At 42.6% G+C, this 25,658-nt stretch overlaps 2 protein-coding genes across 4 annotated transcripts in view; both read left to right on the forward strand.

Annotated features, from left to right (window-relative positions):
• PLCXD2 (phosphatidylinositol specific phospholipase C X domain containing 2) overlaps positions 1-6,281 on the forward strand; it is a 56,377-nt gene extending 50,096 nt beyond the window's left edge. Inside the window, exon 4 of the mRNA XM_084801895.1 lies at positions 388-6,281. Coding sequence (XP_084658021.1) covers positions 388-544 — 157 coding nt within the window. The 3' untranslated portion in view covers positions 545-6,281. The remainder of the gene's footprint in view (positions 1-387) is intronic.
• Positions 6,282-11,903: 5,622 nt separating this feature from the next.
• Positions 11,904-25,658, forward strand: part of PHLDB2 (pleckstrin homology like domain family B member 2) — a 217,986-nt gene continuing 204,231 nt past the window's right edge. For all 3 annotated transcript variants that reach the window (XM_084801890.1, XM_084801889.1, XM_084801876.1), the window contains exon 1: positions 11,904-12,243. Coding sequence is in view for 1 of the 3 variants with exons in the window: in XM_084801876.1 (XP_084658002.1) it covers positions 12,238-12,243 (6 nt within the window). In the remaining 2 variants the exon portion in view is untranslated. The remainder of the gene's footprint in view (positions 12,244-25,658) is intronic.

Consider the following 25,658-nt stretch of genomic DNA (forward strand, 5'->3'; position numbering starts at 1 on the left):
GTGTCAGTGGTAAGATAGGTAGATCCAATTACTATAAATTCTTTCAGTTTTCCATATGTTTGAAATTTTGTATTAGGATCCCTAAGAACCTAACAATAAGAGGACTGTTGGATTTGGTGTTATGAGGTCCTATTATGTGGCTGCCTGTTTGATGCTGGAAACAAACAGTCTCTTCATTGGAGACCTTGGAAAGCATACTCCTCTGGTAGACTGCTGACTCCATATTGCGGGGGATATAAGGTTTATGTGCACGTGGCCCCAGGGGCTTGGGTATTTCTGATATACATTCAGTGGTATATAAAAATGTCTTATTTCCATTTCTGGAATTGTCATTCTAACCCTCACTATCTGTCTGTCTGTTCTCTTTTTTGCTCGACACTCATGCAGGAACCTCCCTGCCATCCTCGATTGGGTGAAGACTCAAAAGCCTGGAGCCATGGGCGTCAACATCATCACATCCGACTTCGTGGACCTGGTGGACTTTGCCACGACAGTGATTGAGTTGAACGACCTTCTGGAGGACCGAGCTCTTACTAAATGTTGAATTAGCGTTTTGTTTAATTTGGATGTTGAGGTTGTTGATCCAAGGTAGGATTCCAGAGTGTTCCATTAAGATGGCTCACTCCTGGGCAGTCATGGGGAAGTGAGGAAAAGAAAGAGGGCCCACCCCTCCCCACATTTTTTTCTCTCACGTAGCTATTGGGATACAAACACAGGGGCTTTCATTGCATTTTCTCCAAATGAGACTTTTGAAACCTAAAGTCAAGGGAAGAACACATATGTCATATGGCCAAGGTCATAATCTCCCCAGTGGCTTAGGGTGGCAAATGGAAGATGTAAGTATGGTTTCCTGGTTCCATGGGCTACGCAGCATCTTGTCTTATGTTCTGGGGTCACTTGAGCCTGTGTGAAGACTAACGTCAGCAAGGCACTCCTGGTCAGAAGAATGGTGCATGCAGGCATGGACCGTCCTCTGAGAGTCTCTGCCATCAACGTAGAGCTCTGAGGAGCTCCAGGGAGCCAAGAGCTAGGTCTCTCTTAAACTGTACAGCGTTAACACTTCTCTACGGGAGGGAGCACGATCTGTTTATTATCACAGTGTTCAGCCGCAGGCTGGCCTCTGAATCGCTTGACTGAAACTGGTCACCTGAATTCTTCATATAAACAGTGCACACTGCCCTTGGCATCAGAAATGCACTTCCTTATTTTCAAATAGTGATTCCTTTCATTTTTCTTTTGGGCCTTATCTTTAAAATGAAAGGAACAGTGGTAGGAAATCTTTTGTATGAGGGCCCAATAAGAACTAAACATGCATGTTTGTGGCATGCCCGAGTTCTTTGACTTAATTCTGTAGCTTTCTCCCCAAATGACTATCAGGCAAGCACCTGTGTCATTTTGGCAAAGTCCTCTTTGGAGCAAAGTCTTCAAGCCAGATCCCGGAATCATATTTTATGATCATCTGTCTGGGACCCAGTCTGCTGTAGGACATATTGCTAAGTAAAAGGCTGCTTGTCTGAGACACCATGGAGACTGACACAGGATGCGTGGGAATGTGCAATGGCATTAAAGGAGGAAGTTCCAAGTGGGTTTTGGAGCCCATCTGTAACTCCTTGCAAACAAGACTACCTCGGGGACATTTAGGGTGACTCTTATGTCGTCAAGTGAGAAGAAAAAGCAATGCTGGGACATTTCCACTTGTTTTCCCATTTGATCTATTTCATGTGGGTTGTTCTGCCAACTAAGTACCACTCACTGCAAGGTGGCTTGGAAACTCAAAGGTTTTTTTTTTTTTAATTGGTAAGAGGTGCTTTTTATTGATAAGAGCCCTCTTTTGTTTCATTTGCTTTGTTTATGTATTTATTGACTTATTTATTCATAGTGTAAGTATCTGTAGTGTTTCTTGCCTCAAGAACACTCACAGGTGTTTGCTGGACTTTTCCTACCAGGACAGATGCTGCTATGGTCTTCCACCCACGCACTGGATGGTGCATCTCAGGGCTGTGAGTGACCTTGTACTTTGCTATAGATGTCCTACGCCAGTCCTGCTGAGGATAGTGTAGAAGTGCAGATGTGATCCAGACCTGGGAAGCTACTGCCAAAGGCATACGTGGGGCAAGAATGAGAAGGTCATGGAAAACTACACAGGCACTTATTTCAGTAGAGAGTGGAAAGGAAGGAACTAGGAATGACAGCTGAGCACAGACAGTAGTATGCTTCGATACCTTCAGCCCTATCTGGGAATCCCTAAGGGGGTGTCAGATTCCACATTCCTAAGTAGGAATATAACAGGCAGTTGAAGCTGGGGCCGTGCATTTACAGTGATTGCTGGACCCTCTCCTGGGGGTTCTCACATCTTTCCTTTGACTTCCTGGTCAGATTGTGCATGCTGACTGCAGTAGGAATATCTTGGGTGAGCTATTGAAATCGTGCATGCCCCTGATTGTTGACTGACTGGCCTTTTTTTTTTTTTTCTCCCTCTAAAGTAATGTAGGCCTTGACCTTTCAGTTCCATAGCTCATGGAGAGGCCACTGCACAAATGCCTCTGAGAAAATCTGATTTAACTTCTGTTCTTGACGTTGAATCCCTCCCAGAGGAGGCTTCTGGAACCATCCTGTCAGATTGAGCCCAGTCTTCTCTGAACAGAGCTTCCTCAACATCTTAAGGTTCCTTGGATTACAATACTGAGCTCTCCAGAGATGCTCTGAAAAGCTTGGCCTACCCTCAGGTTTTTATTGTTGCGGGGTTTTTGTTTGTTTTTGTTTGTTTGTTCAGTTTGGTTTTAATTCTCTATCCATTGCCAGTGACTAGCTTGTACCCCATCTGTTAACCCTTTGTTACTTGGCAAAGAGATAAGGAGGCAAGAGGAGAGGCACTCTGCTCTGGTTTATTTGCGCCTCAGCTTTGTCCAAGTGCTTGGTGCTATGGGGCTAGATGTGCAAGCATGTATCTGCACTGGACACCAGTTTCACTTTAAGGCTGCCGACTGTTCAGTGAAGTGTTTACTTCATTCTCTCCCTTTGTTCTCACGTACACACTTGTGCTTCACTTAGGGCACTTAAGTGCACCTCAGTGTGTGCATGCGGCACCATCAAGCATAACACAGAAGCACAGAACACTTCCGAGGCCACATGTTCGGCCCCTTCTCCCAGAGCGAGTGCATGCATGTACTGACTCCTCTGTGCTGCTTTGCTGATATTTTGCATGTCTGAGAGGTAGGGGGAGGGTCGGTCACAATTTCTTCGAGTAATTACTCAAATCCCTGCCCCAAGAAAAGGTTTCCAGTGTTGTAAAGGCTACATGTGTTTTGTTCCTTTAAGACTAAAACAAAAACTCAGGTGAGTTGGATAGAGAAAAAAAATGGAGCACTGGCTCCGTGGCCCATTCTGTAATAGTTCCCAATAAGAATTCAGACTCAAATATTTCAAGTGTTTTCAAAAAGCCTAAGTGTCATTCAGATTATAAAAAAGAAGGCTCTCATAATTGCTCAGAATCAACCTCAAGAGCAACTAAGAAGCTACGTGATTAAGTTGGTTTCATAGAATTTGGAGCCATTTCTATTTGGAAATTGAACTGAGTTCTTCATGAGTCCTCGGCACCGTTCAGCATAGCCATATTTTCTTAATGGCCCAGACCTTTCTAGGTTTCCGTGGGTTAAAACAGTGTCTCAGGGCTTGAACATAGCGTTTATCAGGTATTCCATGTATGTTAGGGATGGAGACAGTTTTCTTAGGGCTAAACAGAAAGGTCAGGATGGAGTTGATGGAAGAGACTGGTGAGTGTTTGAGGATTTCGTCTGATATCATGACAGATCTTAGAGGTCACGCAAAAAAAGAATGCTTATATTTGCTGCATAAGATTTGATAGTCATTTTATTTTCTTTAGTGCTGGGTCCAGGCCCTTGAATTTTTTAGAACTGTTGATCTAGAGTTTAGATTTCAAATCCAAGATTTTATATACATGCAAAGAAAAGCACAAAAATCTGCGCACAGGTCATGAAAGACCTTAAGAATCCCACATTTTTCATAACCTCATGTTCACATTTGAAAGTCTATGCTTCTATCCAAGAAGGCAATGAAGTGAGGCACTGTGAGGTTAAATGAAGCTTTGTGGTGTGTCAGGATACCCAGGAGAGGTTTTCAGTCTTACCACTAGGAAACATTCCCAAATAGGCGTACTACAACCCAACCACTAGCACAAGTAGAAGATGGAGACCCAGAAGAGATCCAGGCTGGAAAGACACTGCTGTTTTCTCTGAGAAGCAAAAGGGCTACACATTGACATCATTACAGATGTTTTATGATGTCCTTGAATGTCACGTTCTGGGAAACAGGACAGGCTAACGGATGAACCACAGCCACAAGATCTCCTCCCTTAGCTGAGCAACTGAACTGGCCTGTCATTGGTTCCTTCATCTTTAATAGTGTTGCAAAGCTCAAATGACTGCTTCATAGACTATATAAAGTCCTAGGGCTTGGCCTAAATGCCTTGCACTCTGGGGATGTAGCTTCAGCACAATTCTTCCTTCTGTGCACACGTGCAGAGAGTATGGTGGGAGCCGTTGTCCAAGAGTGTGGTATAGGCTTATAGAATTGACTATGTACTATACCTTCTGAGTCTATGTAATATTTAGGGCTCATAGAAATCTGCCAAAATGTATGTGGCGCCCCCCAGCCCCATCCTCACAGAGGTGACGTTTCTCAACATGTCAAGAGGAAACAGTAGACACTGAAAGTATCAAACGCCCAAGCTGACAGGAAGCTCCTGGGGTACAGCATAGAAGAGCATGGATGTCCATGTAGACGTCACTAACTGTCTAGTACATCTTAGCCCTCTTCTGGAGCTGCTTCCTTGTAGTCGGTACCACAGTTTCACAGTGTCACCTTGGGATATAGGAGAGTGAACTGATTGAGTAACAAGCCGTGTTGGTATAAACGCCCCCCTTAATTCCAGATGGTTCTAATCAGCTCTTTACTGCCCCTTCAGTGTCCACATCCTTGGGATTCCCCAGCTTCCTGCTATCTGCACTGGCTCTAATGGCAATATATCTAAGCTTGCCTAACTCAGATTCAACACTAGGAAAATGCTATTGATTTTTTTTTTAAAAAAATAGAAGCATCTTAGACACCTTCTAAGATAAAGACATCCTGCTTTAGACATTGTGTTTTAGCATCAACTCCCCAAACTTGTTCTTAAATGTTATCAAACCCATTTTAAGACAAAATGGTTTAAATAAGCCAATTCCCCCTCTCTTTGTGGGGAACTCAGAAGCACAGTCGGTTGCAGCAACTGCATTTTTCTCTGATTCGTCCTCATTCTCTTGATAGAATGCTACTTTCCCCTCTTGTCATGTAGCATTCCCTCATCATCCGCCAGAGACTGCAGCAAAAGATGCTGACAGAGGGCCCGCTCTGACCGTGATGGTGATTCTTCTTCAGCCTTCTCAAATCCTGCCTCCTGCTCCCACCCTACCATTAGAACTATGCTTAATTGGAGCCCTGAAATTGGGACCAATACTTAATTGAGGTAGCACAGGCTTACTCACAGTGTTAAGCCCACTGAGAAGCATAACACTTTGAAAAGTCATAGGCCTTGGGCATCTCTGTACAGTTGCAGCCTCACACTTGCTATCAGCTAATAGCACTAATAATGCATCAGTTATAGATTATAGTACCAAGATGATAAATCTTAGATCATATTCTAGAAATAATATTACCTTGCTGCTATTGATTATTACCCCAGTATTAATAAGTATTAAGTGCAGGTTGTGTATTATTTGTATTATGTATATACCAACTGTAACACTTAGCCTCCCTGATCAGTAATTTAAAATTACAGAAATTGTGATAGTAAAAATAAGTCATGGTCAGTATCTGATAAATGCTGTAATGGAGATTATATTTTGTCTTCTGTTACTTGATTTACACTGCAATGCATGTGGTTTGCTAAACTTAAGGAATAACAATCAATTTTTACCAATTTTAAGGTTAGGGATAAAATTGTGCATATATGCTACTTGACACTCTGAGACGTATTTGTGGCTTGACTGTCTCCTTCACTTGCCTTCTTTCCCTCTAGGAAGTAATTCTTCAATTATATCTCTTCTTTCATGTAACCTGGATTAAATCACTTGATTCATCTAAGAATATTGTGAAGCCACAATACCTCATTTTAACTGTGAAAAAAAGTGTTAATAGGTCTGATCATATGGTGTGTTTCCTTGTATTTGATTTGAGCCATGTATGGTTTGAACATAGTAATAAACATGAATCTTTAATAGCCATGTGTCTTTGGTTTGAATGAGCATTTTCATACTGATCTATGTCTAACTTTATTTTAAAGAGCCAATGATTTGGTACCAAGAAGACTCATCTAAGCCTATCTACAGTCCCTAGGATGGGTAGTGTGTGGGATGTGTACACTGGCACATCTACGATGCTTCTCCAAACTTCATCCTTAGCACTGTAGTTATGTCTGTTAAACTTAGCTCAGACCTTAGTGGCATCCATAGTCCCATCTGATCACCATCTCTGGCTCACCCCAATTTGAACAATTGCTAGGTGCAAAAATACTCAGAGGTGACATAGCCATGCATGCAGTGACTAAACAAGAGTAACCTGATGTTCCTGTTGCAATAGAGATTACAGAATTTATCTTCTTGTAATTACTTTTAATGTGATACCTGAGGTCTATTTTATATCCTCAAACCAACTCCCCATTTTTTTTTTGCCTTATATATTTCCAAAACAATGAGTTGTTATAAAAATCCTTTGTATCAATTTAGCAGAGATCAATTTGATTAGTAGTGCATCTCATGAAGCCAAATTCTGGAGCGAGTAAATAGGAATGACAATGTATCTGTTAAAGTTGCCTCTGCAACTTCAGAAGGGCAACACAGTGGGAACATTTTGCCTGTATCTAGCTGTCGCTTAGTAAATCTGCCACACTAGTCTCTGGCCAACTTTCATGTGCATGTTGTCAGTGATTCCCATTTTTTTTTAGATTTGTATTCATATATACGATATGAGGGGCACAAAGTACCTGGTTTCATCATTGTAACCTCATATTTATGGTATACTATGACTGGGCCCAAAGACAAGCAAGGGGAGTATGCTTTGTATGGCATAATTGCAGGGATATTACTCTCCTTCCTCATTCAGGTTCCAACCAAGCACTTCAGTGGAGGGACACTGCTTCTGTGAAAAGGAAGATCTTGCATTTTGTATGGACTCCATCATAACTAGCCGCGGGTTAATTGATCATGTTACCGCCAGGCTGTAAGCATAGCACATGCATGGACCTTAGTTTCTACAGGAACTCCATCACCTCCCAGCTATGTGACCTTAGGCAAAGTCTGTATATGTATCGCCATGTTCAGACCATGGTGCTTAGTAGCATGCAGTAGCAGCTATTCCTGCAAGAGGCTGTAACTTTGCACCTACACTGTCTGAATAGCACTTCGAGCCATGCCTTTAACAGCATTGCCTGGTAATGCCCAGGTTGGGTGAATGATTTGGCAGGAACTTATCACTGAGACATGAAAGGGGTAACTTCAGGCAGTGTGGTCCACTCATGGGGCTTCGCAGTAAAATGTCTGGATGGTGCTGGGTACCTAGACCTCGCTCACTCTCACTTTCCCCCACCCTGATTGTGGGGGGGAGGTCAATGGAATCAGTGGAGTGTAAAGAAGAAACTGGAGACGATGTCCTAGGAAGTAATCATCATCTGCATTTCTATATTCAACTACTGGAAATGGTGATTCTTTATTTCTTAGGGTATATCTTAGAAGATGCCAGTGAAAATATGGGTTTTGGTTTTTTTGTTTGTTTGTTTTGTTTTGTTTTGTTTTTGGTACATAGAAAGTTGCAGATTTCCTGTACCAAATATGTGTATTTCAGACAGTAGCGCTCATACCACTGGCATTATATATGGTGAAGTGGCTTATAGCTGGCCATTGTCCTTAAATAAAATGATGCTGTAGCCCCTCAGTCAACTCCAGTCAGTTGAAAGTGAAGTCTGAATTGAGTGAGCAAATTTTTTATCATCTAAAAAGAAAGAGGCAATAGTATCCAGCTAATGTTTAATGTTATTATTTTTTTTTGCATTATATTTGTTTGTGATTGTTCTCTCTTTGTAAGGGTTTTTTGATAGTGATATAAATTTCCCATTCCAAATAGTTTTCAGTATAGGAATAACCCGCACTTCTGTCCTTTCCTAGACTGATTTGGGTAGGGGATGCAGCTGATACTGCCACACACTTTACCCTGGAACTGAGTTCAGTTGCATTCTGTATTTTTTTCTTAGACACCCCTTGCCCGGTAAGTACATATGTGGGCTATTACACGAGATAGGAAGCCAGCTCTTCTCTGGTTTTCAGTAGGGCACTTCGTGTTTTCTCTAGATGTCCATCTTCCACGTCTGAAACAACTCATGCCAGAGGGAGGAAACGGCCTTTCTGTCAATCTCACCCACTGGATAAACAGCAGATGCAGACAGCAAATCTCACTTCTCCACCTCTGGAAATGATTCCCTTTCTGTGACTTCCTGAGGTCAAGATGCCCAAGAGTCCTAGATGTCTCTGTGTGTACGTAACATTTCCCCCCGCCCCAAAGAAATTATTCTAACCAGCAGCAGGCTTTTGTTTTCCCCTCTAGGAATGTTTCCCATGACCGAAGGTAGGTTCTTATTCTGAAGACTTGAAACCTTTCAGTCTCACAGAGGGTGAGATGTTGTAAGCTGGCAACAGTGGCTCTGTGCCTCAGCCCTCAGCCAGGATAGCCTGGACCAGTGTCAGAGGGGAATGTTCTCACAGCTGGCTAATGTTTGGGGGAAGCATAGAGCTTTCCGTAAGCATCAAGTGATAGAAACGGCTTAGGCAGTTGGGTAGCTTTAATCAAAAGGACCAAGCATCTAAAGAGTAGAGTTTATCTTGAAGAGAAAGACCCTAAGAAGTTCTCATTGCCTAAGGAGGCCACTGAAAGCTGCTCTTTCTTTAACCTGAGAGCTCAGCTGCTGCGGGTCCTGAAGACTTTCTTTTTTCTTTTTTCTTTTTTTTTTTTTTGTTTTTGTTTTTGTTTTTGTTTTTGGTTTTGGTTTTGGTTTTTTGAGACAGGGTTTCTCTGTGTAGCCTTGGTTGTCCTGGACTCACTTTGTAGACCAGGCTGGCCTCGAACTCACAGCGATCTGCTTGCCTCTCCCTCCAGAGTGCTGGGATTAAAGGCGTGCACCACCACCGCCGGCTTCCGAAGACTTTCTTGTTTGATCCTCAGTGGGTGTTCGCTCAGTCTAGGCCCAGGAGCCTTCACTTTACCCTATGTGAAGTATAAAAGGACGACGACATTAGACTGCCTCCTGCTAAAGTCACCAGCTCTGTGTTACCACACACCAAGAATTAGTTCAGGAGAGCTGAAATGCTGCAGAATGACAAAATGATGCACAAAAACTGAGCCAAATGTTTATTTCTTTATGGTAGAGAGTCTGCACCTGACTTTAGGTTCACAAAAGACAGTCTGTATTCCTGGGGCTAGATAGATGGGCTCAGTGGTTAAGAGCTTATAACTCCTCCTTCAGAGGATTCAACTTTACTTTCCAGCATTCGTGTTGGTAGCTCCATCTCCTGGGGAACTGACTTCTGGCTTCCATGAGCACCAACACTCAAGTGCATATGCACACCATTTATTAAAAAAGCTTGGTCCTGCCTACTAAAGAAAGAATTAAGACTCGTGTCAAGTTGTGCGGTATAGGTGCTCCTTTGGGAGGTAAAGTAAAAAAATAAAAATAAAAATCAGATTAGAAAGACCAAAGCAAGTCTAAAGGGTCTTACAGAGCCTTAGAGGGACTATCACAAGAAGAGAAACAGGCTCACTGGTACAGATGGGGAGGCTCAGCTGCCTGGCACATGCCTGGACACCACCTCTCCGAGGGATGCGAGTAAATCAGAGCTCTCCACGTGAAGCACAAGTAGAAGGGCGGGTCCAGACATCATAGAAAACAAGTATGGAGAGGGGCCGTAAGACGGGAACTTAACGCGGATATCTGTAATGTTTTCAAGTTGCTACATGACTTAGATTTAAGAGGGTGTTTTTATTGTTATTATTCTTTTTGTGGGTATTTTATTCTTTCGGGTGTTTCACCTGTCTGTGTATGTCTGCACGCAACATGCATGTACAGTGCCTGCAGAGGCCAGAGGAGGGCAGTGAATCCCCTGGAATGGGAACAGATGGTTGTTACTAGCAGTGTGTGTGTGTGTGTGTGTGTGTGTGTGTGTGTGTGTGTGTGTGTGTATGTGTGTGTGTGTGTGTCCTCTGGAAGGGCAGTTCCATTAACTTGAGACTTAAGTTTCAAATTTTAAGTTTTAAGATTTTAGATGTAGAGAGGGTGAAAGAACACTCATGCCAGGTGATAAACATACAGGAAAACAAAACGAGTGAAGGCTGACTAGCTAAAGCCCAGGTTCTGAGCCTCTTCCGGATGCTGTTTCCACCGTGAACACCTGCTTCCCTGTGGGTGTAGGGAATAGCAGGGAAAGGAGTTAGCATTTCAAAAAATAGAGACTGGATCGAGGAAAGCATCCCTTGTGGGAAGGTGCAAAAAGAGCAGCTCCCTGTCATGAGGCAAGGCGTGCAGTATCAACTGCCTCTTGCCACAAGGAATCACCCCTAACTTGATAATTCAAACAACACACATTCATTATCCTACAGATCTCCAATCAAAGGCTTAAAATGAGCCATCGAGATCATGTTGTCTCTCAGGGTCCTCAAAGAGAACCCACGGCTTTGACCTCTTATGATTATATCAGATTCTGCTTGAGTAAATTCCAATAATCTTCCATCCCAAGATCCTTAATCGATGAGGCCCTACCTTTTCCTAAAAACCTATATGCAGTTGATGGCTTGTGGGAGATGAAGAAACATTTTCTTTAATGGTGTAGCCACTGATAAGTTGTCTATGCTCCTATAAGTAACCCTAACCAAATTAATTCCAAATTAATTCACACACACACACACACACACACACAGAGAGAGAGAGAGAGAGAGAGAGAGAGAGAGAGAGAGAGAGAGAGAGAGATTGAGAGAGAGAGAGATTGAGAGAGAGAGAAAGAGATTGAGAGAGAGAGATTGAGAGATTGTGTGTGAGCAAGAGAGAGAGAGAGAGAGAGAGAGAGAGAGAGAGAGAGAGAGAGAGAGAGAGGAGACCATAATAAAATACACAAAGTCCATTTTTACTCTGTAAGGCAGTGGTTCTCAGACTTCCAATTCTTCATGTTCTGGTGATCTCCAGCCACAGGATTGTTTCATTGCTACTTCATAACTAATTTTTCTACTGTTATGTATAGTAACACAAATATTTGATATGCAGGGTATCTGCTGTGTGACACACACACACATCCCAATATTTCATGACCCACAGGTTGAGAACTACTGATTAAGGAAGCAAACTCACAGATCCTGGGAATCAGGCCTGGACACCCTTGGAGAGCTATTAGTCAGATTATGTCAGACTGTGTCATAGGAAGACTGCTGCTGGCCTTGCCTTCAGAGCAGATCTGCTTCTAAATTCCAGTTTTAGAACTTCCTTCTGGTTGTGTGACCATCACTCCATTGAGCCTCTGCTCCCTCGCCATAAAAAAAAGTGGTAAGATATGTGGCAATATGTCTAACACATACCACATTTTCAATACATAGAGCCCCATTTCTTCAAAGAACTATAAGATCATTCTCAAAAATAAAAAGTCAATAGAAGAAATTCTATTATGAAATTGGAGTTTTAATAAAGGATTCTCTGAACTCGCTCCTGAAGCTGTTAAGACATAGTGGAGCAAAGCTCTCCTTTCTCGTGTGGATTATTCTCAAAGCCTCTTGTCCACAGACCCAGTGACAAGGTAATCACAGTTGGATGGATAGTCAACAGCCATCAGCTCCTGCTCTGTCACCACCTCCTGGTCCTGCTCTCTGGTTCTGCCTCCCAGTTCTCTGGTTGGATCAAAATAGGCCTGGTGTGTGTTGATTGGTCAGGTCTGCAGCAGAGACCAGCACAGACTCCTTCACATCTGTCCACACTCCTGACCGTAAGTAGGTCGCTGACTGTGACCAGCAGGAAAGGAGACCAAAGGGGACTCCTTGCTTTCTTGCCCAGGAAAGAGTGGAAACCGGTGTTGATGATTCTTGCCCCAGCCTAGAGATGATACTCTCCAGCTGAGTCAAGAAAGAAGCTGGGAAAGACTGGATGGGAAAGCAGCAATGGAGGTAGGTAACCTACCCAATCGGTGCTCCTCTTCTCAAGGTCACAGAACCAGCATCGTGCCTCACCTCCTAACCGGGACATCTTTGAGACTGGTCCGCTGGAGGAGTGGTGGTAGATATCAGGGCGTCAGGATAACTCAGCTACTTGGCCATTAACATATTCTGGAAAGCAGGCTGTATTTCCTTCCGTCTTCTCTCTCCTCTGAAAGTTGTTAGATGATCTTGTATGTGTTTCAAGTTTTTGAAAGATTTATTATCATCTTTCATTATAGGACATCGTATTTGTGATTTATTTCCATGGGTGGTAAACTTAGCTCAATGTTCCGAAACGTTGCTTATATGCTTCTTTCTGCTTACAAGAAATACCAGAGAGGACAGTGCATATAATTCCGAGGAATGTAATATCCATTCAGAAGAGACAGGATTTCTAAAAAAAAAAAAAAAAAAAAAAAAAAACCACGTGCATTTTCCTGCTTTGGAACCTAGGGGGTTAAAAAGTCCTGACATTCTTGGAGCAGAATCAAGCCTATTTACCTAAGCTTTATCACCAGAGCAACCAGGTCAATCATTTACTGACCCAGCACCATTTCCTACCTTTAGGGGAGGACCACCAAAGTCCTTGCCTAGCGGAGCACCCTGGCTCAGCTAGGGTATGTGGAAGGTGTTCTCAGAAGCCAGAGCCCACGTGCCTTTCTAACCCCCATAAGACTTTGTTCTTTCCGGAGCTGTAAGCACCTGAGAACCATATCAGCTCAGTGACTCATTAACTCAATCAAGACTCACATACAGACACCCGATTCCCTGTTTCCCTTTGAGCACAGGAGGCTGTAGCTTTAGAAAGAGCCTCACCTGTCCCTGAGGACCCAGGAAAGGTCACCTTATGGTCTATGGAGACATTATCTGATTCTTGGGAGAGAGTAAGATTATGTAGAAGTAATAGGGAAGGGGTAGAAATTTCCTCAATTCCACACATTCCAGAAACTTTACTCTTAACAAATATAACTCACTCTTCTTTAGTCTGAATGTAACCCCACTAGTTGCATAAGTGGCTTATTGCCACTACACTGACCTGTCAGGCCTATGTAATGATTTCTACCTCTTACGATTATTAGTCAGATGGTCAGTGGTAGGGAGGCCTGACTCTTTTGAGCTCCTTTTAGGGAACAGAATTGGCCCATGCACTAAACGAAGTGATGTGCGATGCCTATTTGGTCAATCATTTATAGCTAGGCTGTGAATACGCCTGAGTAAGAATTGCTGCTGGAATTTTTAGTGGCCTTGACAGTTAAATAGATGCAGGAATTGAGACCACTGCAGACATTAAGCCCCACTTGTGATTTGGAGAAAAGCTGGGCTGCCCCCCAGGAATGTCTTGGAGAACAAGGAAAACTGAATTCTGTGGTTATGTCCTGGAAAATGTCTAATGTGTCCATAGCTTCAACCTTGAGCATTGTCTGTAAATAACACAGGTGACAGTGGCCAGTGTAAAGAAGGCAGAGTCTTCAGGGCATTTAAATACACTGGCTAGATTTATCCATAGTCCTGTAGGCTGCCTTCCTAGAAGGTCAGTGAGCCAGATCAGAATTTTCTGTTCCTTGGATACTAGCTAGAGGGAGGTTCTTGTTGAGACTGACTGACTTAGCATAGGCACTGTCATTCTTCTTCCACATTAGGAAGTTAGAACCATGGAAGTTGATTCATTTTTTCATGATGATGCTGTGGTCAGAGCCAGAGCCAGAACTAAATTCATATCTTCCTTGTTGCCAGTCTGTTGTCTTCCTCATGAGTCATAGAGTTGAGAACACAGAGTAGCATATTCTAGAGAAGCAAGCCAGCAAGGTAAACGATGCTCACCAGCACAGATTTTTCTGTCCCGGTCCCTGCTTATGCCCTGTCTGAGGCCAGCATGTGGCACAAGCAGTGGACCATACACTTCTTTGATGGAGGTGAAGGAAGAAACAGGCAGGGAGCAAAAGGATGTGTGCCAAATGTAGCAACCACTGCAGTGTTCTTGACCCCAAGGAACTAAGTTCATTCTGAGGTTAGGACTTGGTCCCTTTCATTTCATGCCCTCAAACCTCTGAGCCCTGATGGAAGTATAAAATCAGGAAACAAAATGATGCCATCACATGTCTGGGAACTGAGGAGTTTACCCTCTCGTGCATCCCAGCTAATGTCCACTTGGTAGAAGAAGGCTTTAAGCATGAACCGTTAGCAATCCGTTCTACCAAGGCTCCAGTATCGGCAACTTTATAAACACGTGTTGGCGTGGAATTAATCTTAGTTTCTATTGCTGTTAAAAGACGCCATGACCATGGCAACTCTTCTAAAGGAGAGCGTTTAATTGGGGTCGGCTTACAGTTTCAGAGGTTTAGTCCATTATCGTCATGATGGTATGCAGGCAGACATGGTGCTGGCGAAGGAGCAGAAAGTTCTACAACTGGATCTTCAGGCAGAAGACAGAGAGAGAGAGAGAGAGAGAGAGAGAGAGAGAGAGACAGAGAGAGAGAGAGACAGAGAGAGAGAGAGACAGAGAGAGAGAGACAGAGACACAGACTGGGGGCCTGGCTTTTGCATTTGAAACTTCAGAGCCTGCTCCCACAGTGACACACTTCCTTCAACAAGGCCACACCTCCTAACAGTACTACTCCCGATGGGCCAAGCACGCGAGTCTATGGGGGCCATTCCTATTCAAGCCAGCACAGACTCTGAGTGGCTTGTTGTTTAGGAAGTAGTTGAGGAGTCTTCAGCAACAAGCCTTCCTCTGCCCTCCATTCCCAAGTACTGGTAACTTCACATTTCTCCTTAAAGTGACGTTAGCTGTCTGGCACAAATTCCAGTGCAGCCACAGTTTCCAGTATTTACACGATTAAGATAAAAACATGCCGTCATGAAATGGGTCAGTTAAACATGGTTGAACAAAGGGTTTCTTCTTGTCGTTGGCCTGCTCCTGCACACCTCAAGAATGTGGCAACAAAGGCCTTACAAGAAGGAGTTTGTATTTGAATCACCATGTCCACCTCCTTAGTCAGCTGGCCTCACATGAACCCTATTCCTCTGCTATCACTCTTACCTAAAACTCCAGAAGAAACAGGGAAAGCTGTAGTGGGAAGACAGTGTCTCAAAAGAATTATCCACCAACATCAAACATTAGATGAATAAATGATGAAATGACATTAACTAATCTTTTTCACTCCCCTGTCCCGCATCAGATGCTGTGAGTCTTTCCTTCTAGGAAAGTGACACAGAACAAACAACAATGTCCCCAGGTTATAGTGTGACCCCTTTGAGAAGACAGAAATGAGTTCTGACCTTTGTCACAAACACCATTCTTTTTGCTTTTTTTTTTGTTGCTTTTAATGTAATATTGATGAAAAGAAGTGTTTCTTTATTAACACTTGTGTGGGTGGTGATAAGAGCTTTGACAGGCTAGGCAAATGACTTACCATGCTCAGCCCTCTCCAAGATTTTTTACAAGTTGATTTCTGTAGTCACATTGGTCTTAGAGAAAGCTCAACTTCATCAAGACCTTCTTTCTGATGTGTCAGTTGTTTTATTTAATGTCATTACTGCTATTTGAGATAAGCACTGTATTCAGGTTCCCTCCTTTAGACAAGAAACTTAAGACGATCCCACTGAGAGCTTCTCTCAGTCCCTGGCAGCTAACAAGCTAACAAGCCCTCGAATTCTTTATTCTTCCTTTTTCTACTACACAAGGATTCTTCTAGATGTTTAAGACATCCAAATGGGAACAGTGAAACCCACAGCTATTTTCAGCCCTGAAAAAATGTCATATGATTGCACAACCTGCTTTCAGGCTACAGAGACCCATTCAAACAACAGTTCCCTTGCTTTTGGCTAGAATTCTATCAGGTCAGAGATGTAGTGCTGTTACTCTAATTAGATTTTGTGGAGTAAGGAAAATGAAGGCAGTAATTGTTATTAAATAAAATCTAAGAGCCAAACTCTTTGCCCTTGAGCAAAGTAAGACATTGATGGAGTTCATGCCAGAAAAATAAATAAATAAATAAATAAATACACTATGCCCAAATCTGTTTCCCTTGCACCAATTTGTATTGGTAAGAGTAGGAGAGCTACTAGTATCTCCATGTAGCCATCTTCTGGTTGACCCAGCAACCAAGTGGAACCTCAAGTTTTCTATGGACCATGAGGATCAATCAGTAAGTTTGAGGTTAGCAGCAGAGAGAATGAAGCTCCTAACCTGGCCCATCCCAAATTCAAAATTTTTTCACTCCTGTCTCTAATTGAAAGGTCAATTTTCTTTATAAGAACAGTAAAGGAGCTGAATGTGAAAAACAATTAATAATAATAATAATAATAATAATAATAATAATATCAATTTACCAGAGGTTGGAGAGCTTCCCAGACTGTAAGATGAAGATGAGATTTTTTACAGAAGCCTCTGTGTGATTTGGAGGGAAGAATCCAAACAATTTTTATTTTAAATCTCACTATGCACTGAGGTAACTCTCATAAAGTCTTTTACTTATTATATAAAGCCAAAAGACTATTAACAATACTTCTTACAGAGAATTCTAACTAAGCAGGATGATACTTTGTCATCACTGGCTTGCTGTTCTTGAGGGCACATTTCTTAAGAAAAGTCTTGGCTGGCACTCCAGTGAGTTTCTGTGGAAAGAGGGACTTCATCCATGGGGCCACTTTGTGCTGATCTCAGTTTTCCCAGTTTCCCAGGGTGAGCAGTTGAGAGCTTGAGGTTGGGATGCAAGCACGTTGCAGGAGGAGAGGAAATACAGAGACCAAGCAGAGAGCCAGGGAAGATATGTGTGGCAATCATCTTCACAGCTAAGAAAATTCCAGTATGATTCCTCCAACTCCAAGACAATGAAGCCTCAACTTCAAACTCCTGGATTCCCCAAAATCTAGCTTTTTCTTAGCTAGCAATCATGACTATAAGCAGAACCAGTTCCCAGAATCTGATTGGCCTCCATTGAAACGTACCTTGTATTGCATCCGTCTACAATATGGAGACCCCCCATCCTCTGTAGATGTGTTGTCATGGTAACTTAAGCACACACAGTAGCCAAAGCCATCCTTCTCCTAACTCCACGCTGTCTTACTATCCAAGCTCGTGCAAAACTTCATTTTGGTGTCTAGGTTTTCTTATTTACTCTGGCTTATCTTTACATGATAATTCTTGATGGCTTATGTTCAGTTTGGCAACAGAAATATGCTAGGTACTGTTTTTAAGAACAGTTTTGTAGGCCAGTTATGGTGGAATATGTCTCTAATCCTAGCATTTAGGAGCAGAGACAAGAAGATCTCCTCTATGGTTTGCAAGCCAGCCAGGGATACATGGTGAGATCCTGTTTTATAAACACAACAAAAGCAAACACAAAATTTGCTAGCTATCATATGTAAGCATTTAAATATAACCCTTGTACCAAACTTCTGTCTAAGAGGTGTGTGTGTGTGTGTGTGTGTGTGTGTGCGTGTGTGCGTTTGTGTGTTGTATGCCTGTATAATTTTAATCACTAGTACAGTATCCTGGGTAGTTTGGAATCTCAGCAAATAGTGAGTAGTATTAAGTAGCAAACAACAATGACTTTAGTAGAGAAAGTGATTTTTTAAAAGGCACTGGAGCCAGATGTAGTGGCTTTGATCTCAGCATTTTGGAGGCAGGAGCAGATAGATCTTTTTGAGTTTGAGGACAGCCTGGTCATCAAGGAGATTTTTCAAGCCAGCCAGAGCTACACAGTGAAATCCTGTCCAGAAGAAGAAGAGGAAGAGGAGGTAGGGGCGGGGCGATGAGGATGAGGACATTGGAAGGCTGGTAAGATGGGTCATTGTTGATTCCTTCCCTGTACACATACTGTCTTCTACACAACCCAAGTCACTGTTGGTAAAGTGCCATGTGAATAACTTCTTATCTATATTCGTGTACAAAACCTGACTGAAAGAGGAAAGAATGTGAAGCTAGAAGGGGCACTATTTAGGAAGTAGGAAGAGGAAAAGGATCCGCAGAAGGGGAGCAAGAGAGAGAGAGTACTAGGGGTGAATATGACCCAAATGCAGTCTACACATGTATGAAAATGTCATACTGAAACCCATTATGTCCTTATATATAGTAGTACAAACTTTACTAAAAGAAAATATAAAAATTATTTTTCTATTCACATGTTTATTTTAGAATTTAAAACATTCATTATAAGAATTCTCTTCTTTCTCATTCACTTTGTAGTTAAATGAGCATTTATCATAGCTAAAAGTCAAGAAGTAAAACTATTAAGCAATCTAGTTAATATACCTATCTATCTTGTTATTGTTTATCATCTAGTCATTGTTAGATATCTCTCTCAATCTATTGATAAAATTAGTCTGAATAGACAAGGAGAAAAAAAAGCAAGTGAACAAAAACTACCATGTTATCTTTTATAGTATATGAATGAGACAGTCAGTCAATCCCCTCTCATTTATGTAAGTTATACAGTTATCTAAGGCCAGGATTGTATTTTATTATAAACTCAACTTGTTCTTTGACAGTTTCAGATATCTGTATGATACATTTTGACTGCTCTCACTTCCTACCTCTCAGATCCCCCTCCCAAACCTACCAATGCCCTCTCCTCCTATCACTGGGTTTAACCAGGCCTGTTTGTGTAAACATGAATTTAGAATTATCCAGTGGATACACAGTGATCATCAATGACTCACTTCCCCAGAATTCATAAATACCTAATGGTTCATCAGGGACAGGTAGACTCCCATAAGAATCCTCAAGACCCATGACTGCCTACTGGCAGGCCTAGGCTTGTGCAGGCCCAGTGTAGACAACCCTTGCTTCTATGAGTTTGTGTTTGCCATGGCTGTGTCATGACCAGGAGATAGTGTTTCGTAGTTCTCCCTTCCCGCTTCTTATACTCTTTCTGCCCCTTCTTTAGCCCCCCCTGAGATTTGGGGGGAAGTGGAGCATAAATGTCTTGCTTAGGGGGGTGAGCACACAATTGTCTCTTATTCTCAGTACTTTGAGTAGCCATGAGTCTCTCAGTTCACTGACATTTATTGCAGAGAAACTTCTCTGATTAAGGCTGGGGGTAGGATTCTTCTGTGGTTCAAGATGTAAGTGAGCAGAAAGCAACTTGTCACCATATCCACTTAGCTAAAGAGCTGCAGCAAGTTCTCCCCTAGGGCCTATGTATCAGGCATGGATTCCCTTCTATGACGAAAGAATAAAATCTAACGAGAGAAAGTGCTTGGTTTCCTCCCAGGTACACATTAATGGATGTTAATAAAAACCTTCCATTAAGAAAATATGGAGGGTCTGGAGAGCTGGCTCAGAGGTTAAGAGCAATTTCTGCTCTTGCAAAGGACACGCATGGTAACTCACCTATAACTCCAGTTCCAGAGGCTCCAGTACCTTCTTCTGGACTTTGCACACTCTGCCCATACACAGTACACATAAGTTCATGCAGCAAACACAAATACACATAAATAAATAAACTCCTAGGTCTTAGATTTGTAATCCCGAGTGTGCCATGCACTGAGGAGACTGACATCATCCATCTTTGCAGAGAAGGGGCCCATTGACCAGGGAGACGGCAGCGAACCACATTTGTGTTCACGCCCAGCTGCAACCCTGGCAGGTTCTCTGGGCTTTGTCTCCTATGTGTCACTAATGAGAGCTTCGGAGAGCAGACAGTCATGACTATGATTTTCTCTTAATAAATAAACAGCAGCTCTCCCAGGTGACACAGCCTGCCTGAGGTTAAAGAACTGTGGCAGTAAGCCAAATAGAACTTTGTGTATGTTGGAGGAGGGAGTGGGTGACATGAGGAAAAGGTGGACAAAAATGGGACAGATCCTGGCCTCCACTGAGAAACACAACAGTGGCCAAGGGTTGAGGAAGTGTCTGCTCTGGATCTGGAGACCACCCCGTCCACCTGCCCCTCCCTGAGGCCAGCCAGCTGCCTCACCCAGCATTACTCAGCCAGCTCAGTGCTGACTTATGCCTCCTCTCCTGTTCCTTCTTGTAAACTCCTTGAAAAGCTATTTGTAATAAAGTAAAGCACATCGAGGAAGTGAGAGTGCTTCAAAGATGTTCCCTGAGGGTCCAAGCTCAAAAGGGCAGTGTGCATCAGAGAGCTCTGATTTCTCTCTTGTAATCTGCAGAAATGAAGGGCACCATGATAACTGACAGGACTGTGACATGTGGCATCCATTCCAAGCACTGCATTCCCACCCCTACCCCACCCCCACCCTGCCCCCACCCCTGTCTGTCTAGTCCTGTGCTCTGTTTCTCCACCTAAAAAGGAAAGGTGACTGCTTGCTCATTATGATGCTCTGAATTGGTTTCTCTTCCTGCTGCTGAGATACAATGCCTTGACAAGAGCAGCTTAAATGGGGGAAAGGTTGTCTGGGGAGGTTTGAGGTATGGTCCATTATGATGGAAAAGTCAGGATGGTAGGAGCTCGAGGCGGTGGGTCACACTGTGTGCATAGTCAGGACGCAGCAAAAGACGAACACTAGCACTCAGCTCTTGTCTGAGTTAGTGTTACTGTTGCAACTTGAAGAGGAAAGAAATTATTTAGCTTGTGCTTCCATATCAGTCTTTATTACTGAAGGAAGTGAGGTCAGGAAGTCAAGCAGGGCAGGAGCCTGGAGGCAGGAGCTGATACAGAGGCCGTGGAGGGGATGCTGCTTACTGTCTTGTGTCCTCTGGCTTGCTCAGCTTGCCTTCTTATTGAAGCCAAGACCACCAGGCCTTGGATGGCACCACCCATAATAAGCTAGGCCCTCCCTCATCAATCACTAACTAAAAGCCATGTTCCACAGGCTTGCTTAGAGCCCGATCTTACAGAACCATTTTCTAAATGCAGTTTCCATCTTCTTAGATGAACTTGTGCCAAGTTTACATAAAAGTAACCATCACAGCTCTCTTTCTCCTCTTTATTCAGTCTAAGAATGCACTCTGGGGAATTGTAGCACTCACAATTAAGTAAGGTCTGTACTTTCAATTATCCTAATGTAGATAACCCATCACAGGCATGTCAAAAGGCTTGTCCTGTTAAGCTGATTAAGTTATTAGTCAATATTAGCCACCATACATTGTATGGAAGAAAGCATCCCAGGGAAGTCCTGTTCAAAGGAAGCCAATAATTGCATTGAACACCAAGACCTTCTTAGAATTCCCAATAATGAAAATGTGGCATTGCCACAGACCCTCTTTGGTTTATATTATCTCTTCAAACTCACACTCTGCTGAAAAGGCACATTCCCAAATGACTGAACAAGAAACTAAGAAAGATATTATACACAAATGTTCTTATGTCTAAAGATTTGGAGTCCATGTTACTGCTGAGTTTTGTCCCATATATATTTCTCAGGGGAAGGAGTCAATTCCATTAATTCAGTCTGGTCTCCAGGCAGGATCTTCACATGGCTTTCTATAATAACAAAGAAAGTAGTAATAGATCTTCCTACATGTAAGCTTTCACTCGATTCCTAATGTCTCATTGACGTCTTGGGTAATTTATCAGGATGAGGTATTGGTAACGAAGGAAATAATGTTTACTTGATTCTGTCCATACCATATTGGCTATAGTCATGTTTAAGAATCCATATAACAAACAAGTGATCACTAAAAGGCACTTTTTAAAAAACATTTTTATTAATTTATTCATATTACATTGTTTAGTGGTATAGATTTATTTTTTCATTTTTTATTAATTTATTCATATTATATCTCAGTTGTTAGCCCTTCCCTTGTATCCTCCTATTCCTCCCTCCCTCCCACTTCCTCCCTTCTCCCCTCCCCTATGTCTGTGATTGAGGGAGACCTCCTCCCCCTATATATGCTCTTAGAGTATCGAGTCTCTTCTTGGTAACTTGCTATCCTTCCTCTGAGTGCTGCCAGGCCTCCCCATCCAGGGGGACTTTTAACACTTCGTTCATTGTCTACTTGGAAGAATTTATCATCCATCACTTGGGATACAGACCTCTAAGAGAGTCTTGGGCATGGGAGCTATCTTAATAACACTAATGGAGGTAGAAAGACTCAACCACTGTGGGCACCACCATTCCCTGCATGGGAGGGAAATCCTGGATAATGAGTTCCAGGACAGCCAGAACTGACTATACAGTGAGATGCTGTCTCAAAAAAACCCCTCTATTTTCTTGCTTTCAAAAGCCTCCTGATTACTCATTCATATGCCTGCCCACAACTTTTACTCAGCCACTGAGAGCCAAGGAAGCCAGATTCTGTCTCCCATCTGAGGACAGGTACTCACTCAATGGTTAAGGCAAGAGCAGCCTCTCCAGTAGAGGTTTTCCAGAAAAAGCAGGACTCTTGTTTGCATTTCCATTTTCACTACCCACTTTGCCAAAGGGGTGGGAGGCAGCATTCTAACATTCTAACCAGAAGGGGATTTCATACCATACATTTTCAAGTACTTGGGGACTCTGAGTATCTTACTATAGTTGAGGTAGAACTAAAATCATTTACTCTCTCTGTCTCTGTCTCTCTCCACCAGTGTGTGTATGTGTGTGTCTCTCTCCACCAGTGTGTGTATTTGTGTGTGGGGTGTGTGTGTATGTGTGTGGGAGGGGTGTGTGTGTGTGTATGTGTGTGTGGTGTGTGTGTGTGTGGTGTGTGGTGTGTGGTGTGTGTGGTGTGTGGTGTGTGTGGTGAGTGTGGTGAGTGTGTGTGTGGGATGTGTATGGAAAGAATCCTAAGCACAATAGATAATTTTACAGTAAGAAAAACCATCACCAGGACTATTCCTGGATGTGGGTTGTACAAAACCCAAATACTTGTTTAATTTCTGGAATTAATTAGTATCCATTTAAAAGACCAGCCTTAAAGACTTCTATTGATAGCATACCCCATGCTTTAAAATTGCTGCAACATATTTTGATCATTTTTAGAAAAGGCACACTACAAGAACCTTTGGCATGCAAACAATTCCTCAGTGATATCTAAATAAATCCCAGTGCTGGTTAACTATATGAACTGCAGATGTCTATAGTTGGGATGCTAAAGTATATATCTCATCATCATATATATGGTTTTAGGTGATGCTATCACAAGTACATAATCTAACAAACGATGCTCAGGTCACCTTAACAATGGGTCAATTTCCTCATATTTGAGGATGATGTGCATAGCCTGCATGTATTTTTAACTCTGTTTTGTAGCTATGCACTCTAACCACATCTGGTTTTGCTTAATCTTTGGCTGTTTTCCCTAAAGAGATTAGCTGAAGTCACCGTACTTCCTCTTTCAACCTCTATCTGTTCAATATCCAATTATGGTACCACTATTCCTCATACAGGTTTGTATCAAAATCTATCAACTCTCCAACTTTCCCCTAGGCCATGGTTATAACAGCATGGTAGAATCAAGTGTTTTCCTTTGTTCGAGCACAGATTTGATAAGAAGGCATCTTCACAGTGCCTAATGCATGTTGGACACTGTGCTGAGTGCAATAGAGTCAGGATGCATATCTGCAGTGACAGTTGTCCTAAAAAACAAAACAAACAACAACAACAACAAAAACAGACCATTGTCTCATAGAGCAGATGAACCAAAGCAGTCATCAGAGCGTCATGCAGAGCTGTAAAGGCATCAGGAAATGACCACAGCACAGTCAATTGCCCAGTGGATGGATATTTAGGAAGACAGTTGGAAGAGCTGAGGTCTATACGGTATTTCAAATAAAGTAAGACTAGGATTTGCATCCTTCCATTTTAAGACTTCTAAGTTAGAAGAAAATGCTGCTTCCTCTTAGGAATTTTCCTAACTCTCCTAAAGTTACCAGAATAGAGACTTATGATAAGCCTGGGGAAGGAGGCTTTGCTTCCTAGAGAAGGAAGGAACGAGGGAAGTCGAAGGAGATAGTTTTAAATAAAAAGCCAGAAAAAGAAATTAGAACTGTTCCCTGATTCAGAGTCTGTGCCTGATGCCCATCTCTTGAAGGGGAGCATTAATTTAGAAGCATTACATCCCACCCAAGCCTTCCACGCCCCCCTGGCCCGAGGGACATCCTCCTGATAGATGTTCTTGTTACAAATCTGACCTCTACTCAGTTGTGCTTGAATTTTATCCTGTAGCGACTTTCAACAGAAATGGTGAATAAACAGAACTGGAGAAATGACGGTGAGGGCTCCTGATGTCAGCACCTGGTACACAGAAAACATAAAATGAGACCAGAGGTTGACCCACCCTGAACTTAGGCCCAGTGGTTCCCATTAACTGGCAAATCCAACTTTGACTTCAAACACGTTTTTAACAGAGTGTCAGTCAGGAGGATAAATTTCATAGCTTTCAACCTAGACTGTATGAGACTTTCTTACAGTGACTTACACAAACAGTTAAAGTCTGAGTGAAAACTTTTAGCCCCTTAAATGACGTTGACGGTTCCTAAGGTGGGACAACAGATTGTTGAATTATCTCTCCGTCTTAGAAACAGATCATAAATTAAACTTTTAATGGAGCAACTTGCATGTGTGTCTCAGTCTTTCATCCAGTTTGAAACAAAGAATATGCGCAAAAGTTAATTAGGCTATATTTAGCTGTACAAATATTTAAAACTCCCTTCACGAGTGCTATAAACACATAAAAATAGAAACAGTGAACTGGGAAAGAATATTTGCCACACAAAGAATGGTCAAAAACTGACTGCTTCTAAGAAGTGGTGACTAATGCCGTGCCACTAAAGTCAGCAGCCAGGTGGACAGTGGGCCTTGAATGAATTAGAAATTCACAAATAAGAAAAGTGCATTAACCATAATCACGTACACATAGAAGCCCAGCCTATTTGGCAATGAAATGGAGGCAAACTAAAATAATAAGGTAATATTCCCTATCTATTAAATTGGAAAAAAATTGACTCCCTAGAGGTGTTGGTGAATGTGTGACATTGCTGCTAGAGGACATGTCAGTTGCTGCAACTTAGTGACTAAGGACACTGTGGCTAGGGAGATAGTTTATTGGGTGAAAGTACTTGTTGAGCAAGCTTGAGGACCTGAGTCACACAAAAGGCCAGATCCTGTGGCCCAGCCCTCCAACAGCAAGACAGGAAGAGGAAGCGGAAAGATCACAGCTGAAGACCTTCTTCTTATGTCTCCTCGTGAAAAAAGACCTAAGCCCCAGGGCACCCTTTAGACCATAAAAATAAAGATGCCAAGACCTTTCAATTTTTTCAAAGCTGAGGCCTTAGCTGGGAAGACTCAACTAGCTCATCTAAGTTAACCTACCCACCTCTCCTCATCCAGCCAAGTGGCCATGTGTCCTCCCAGGCCCACAATCATGTCTGTCTCTCTCCCTGTCTCCCAGGGAAAGGACCTTCCTTCTCTTTCCCAGAATTCCCTTCCCCCCTCTCTCAGGTAGTCCCACCTTCCTCCTCCTCCTCCTCCTCCTCCTCCTCCTAATCCTCTCT

This window comes from Acomys minous (genome assembly GCF_964271855.1).
Source record: "Acomys minous genome assembly, chromosome: 11".
NCBI classification, from domain to species: domain Eukaryota; kingdom Metazoa; phylum Chordata; class Mammalia; order Rodentia; family Muridae; genus Acomys; species Acomys minous.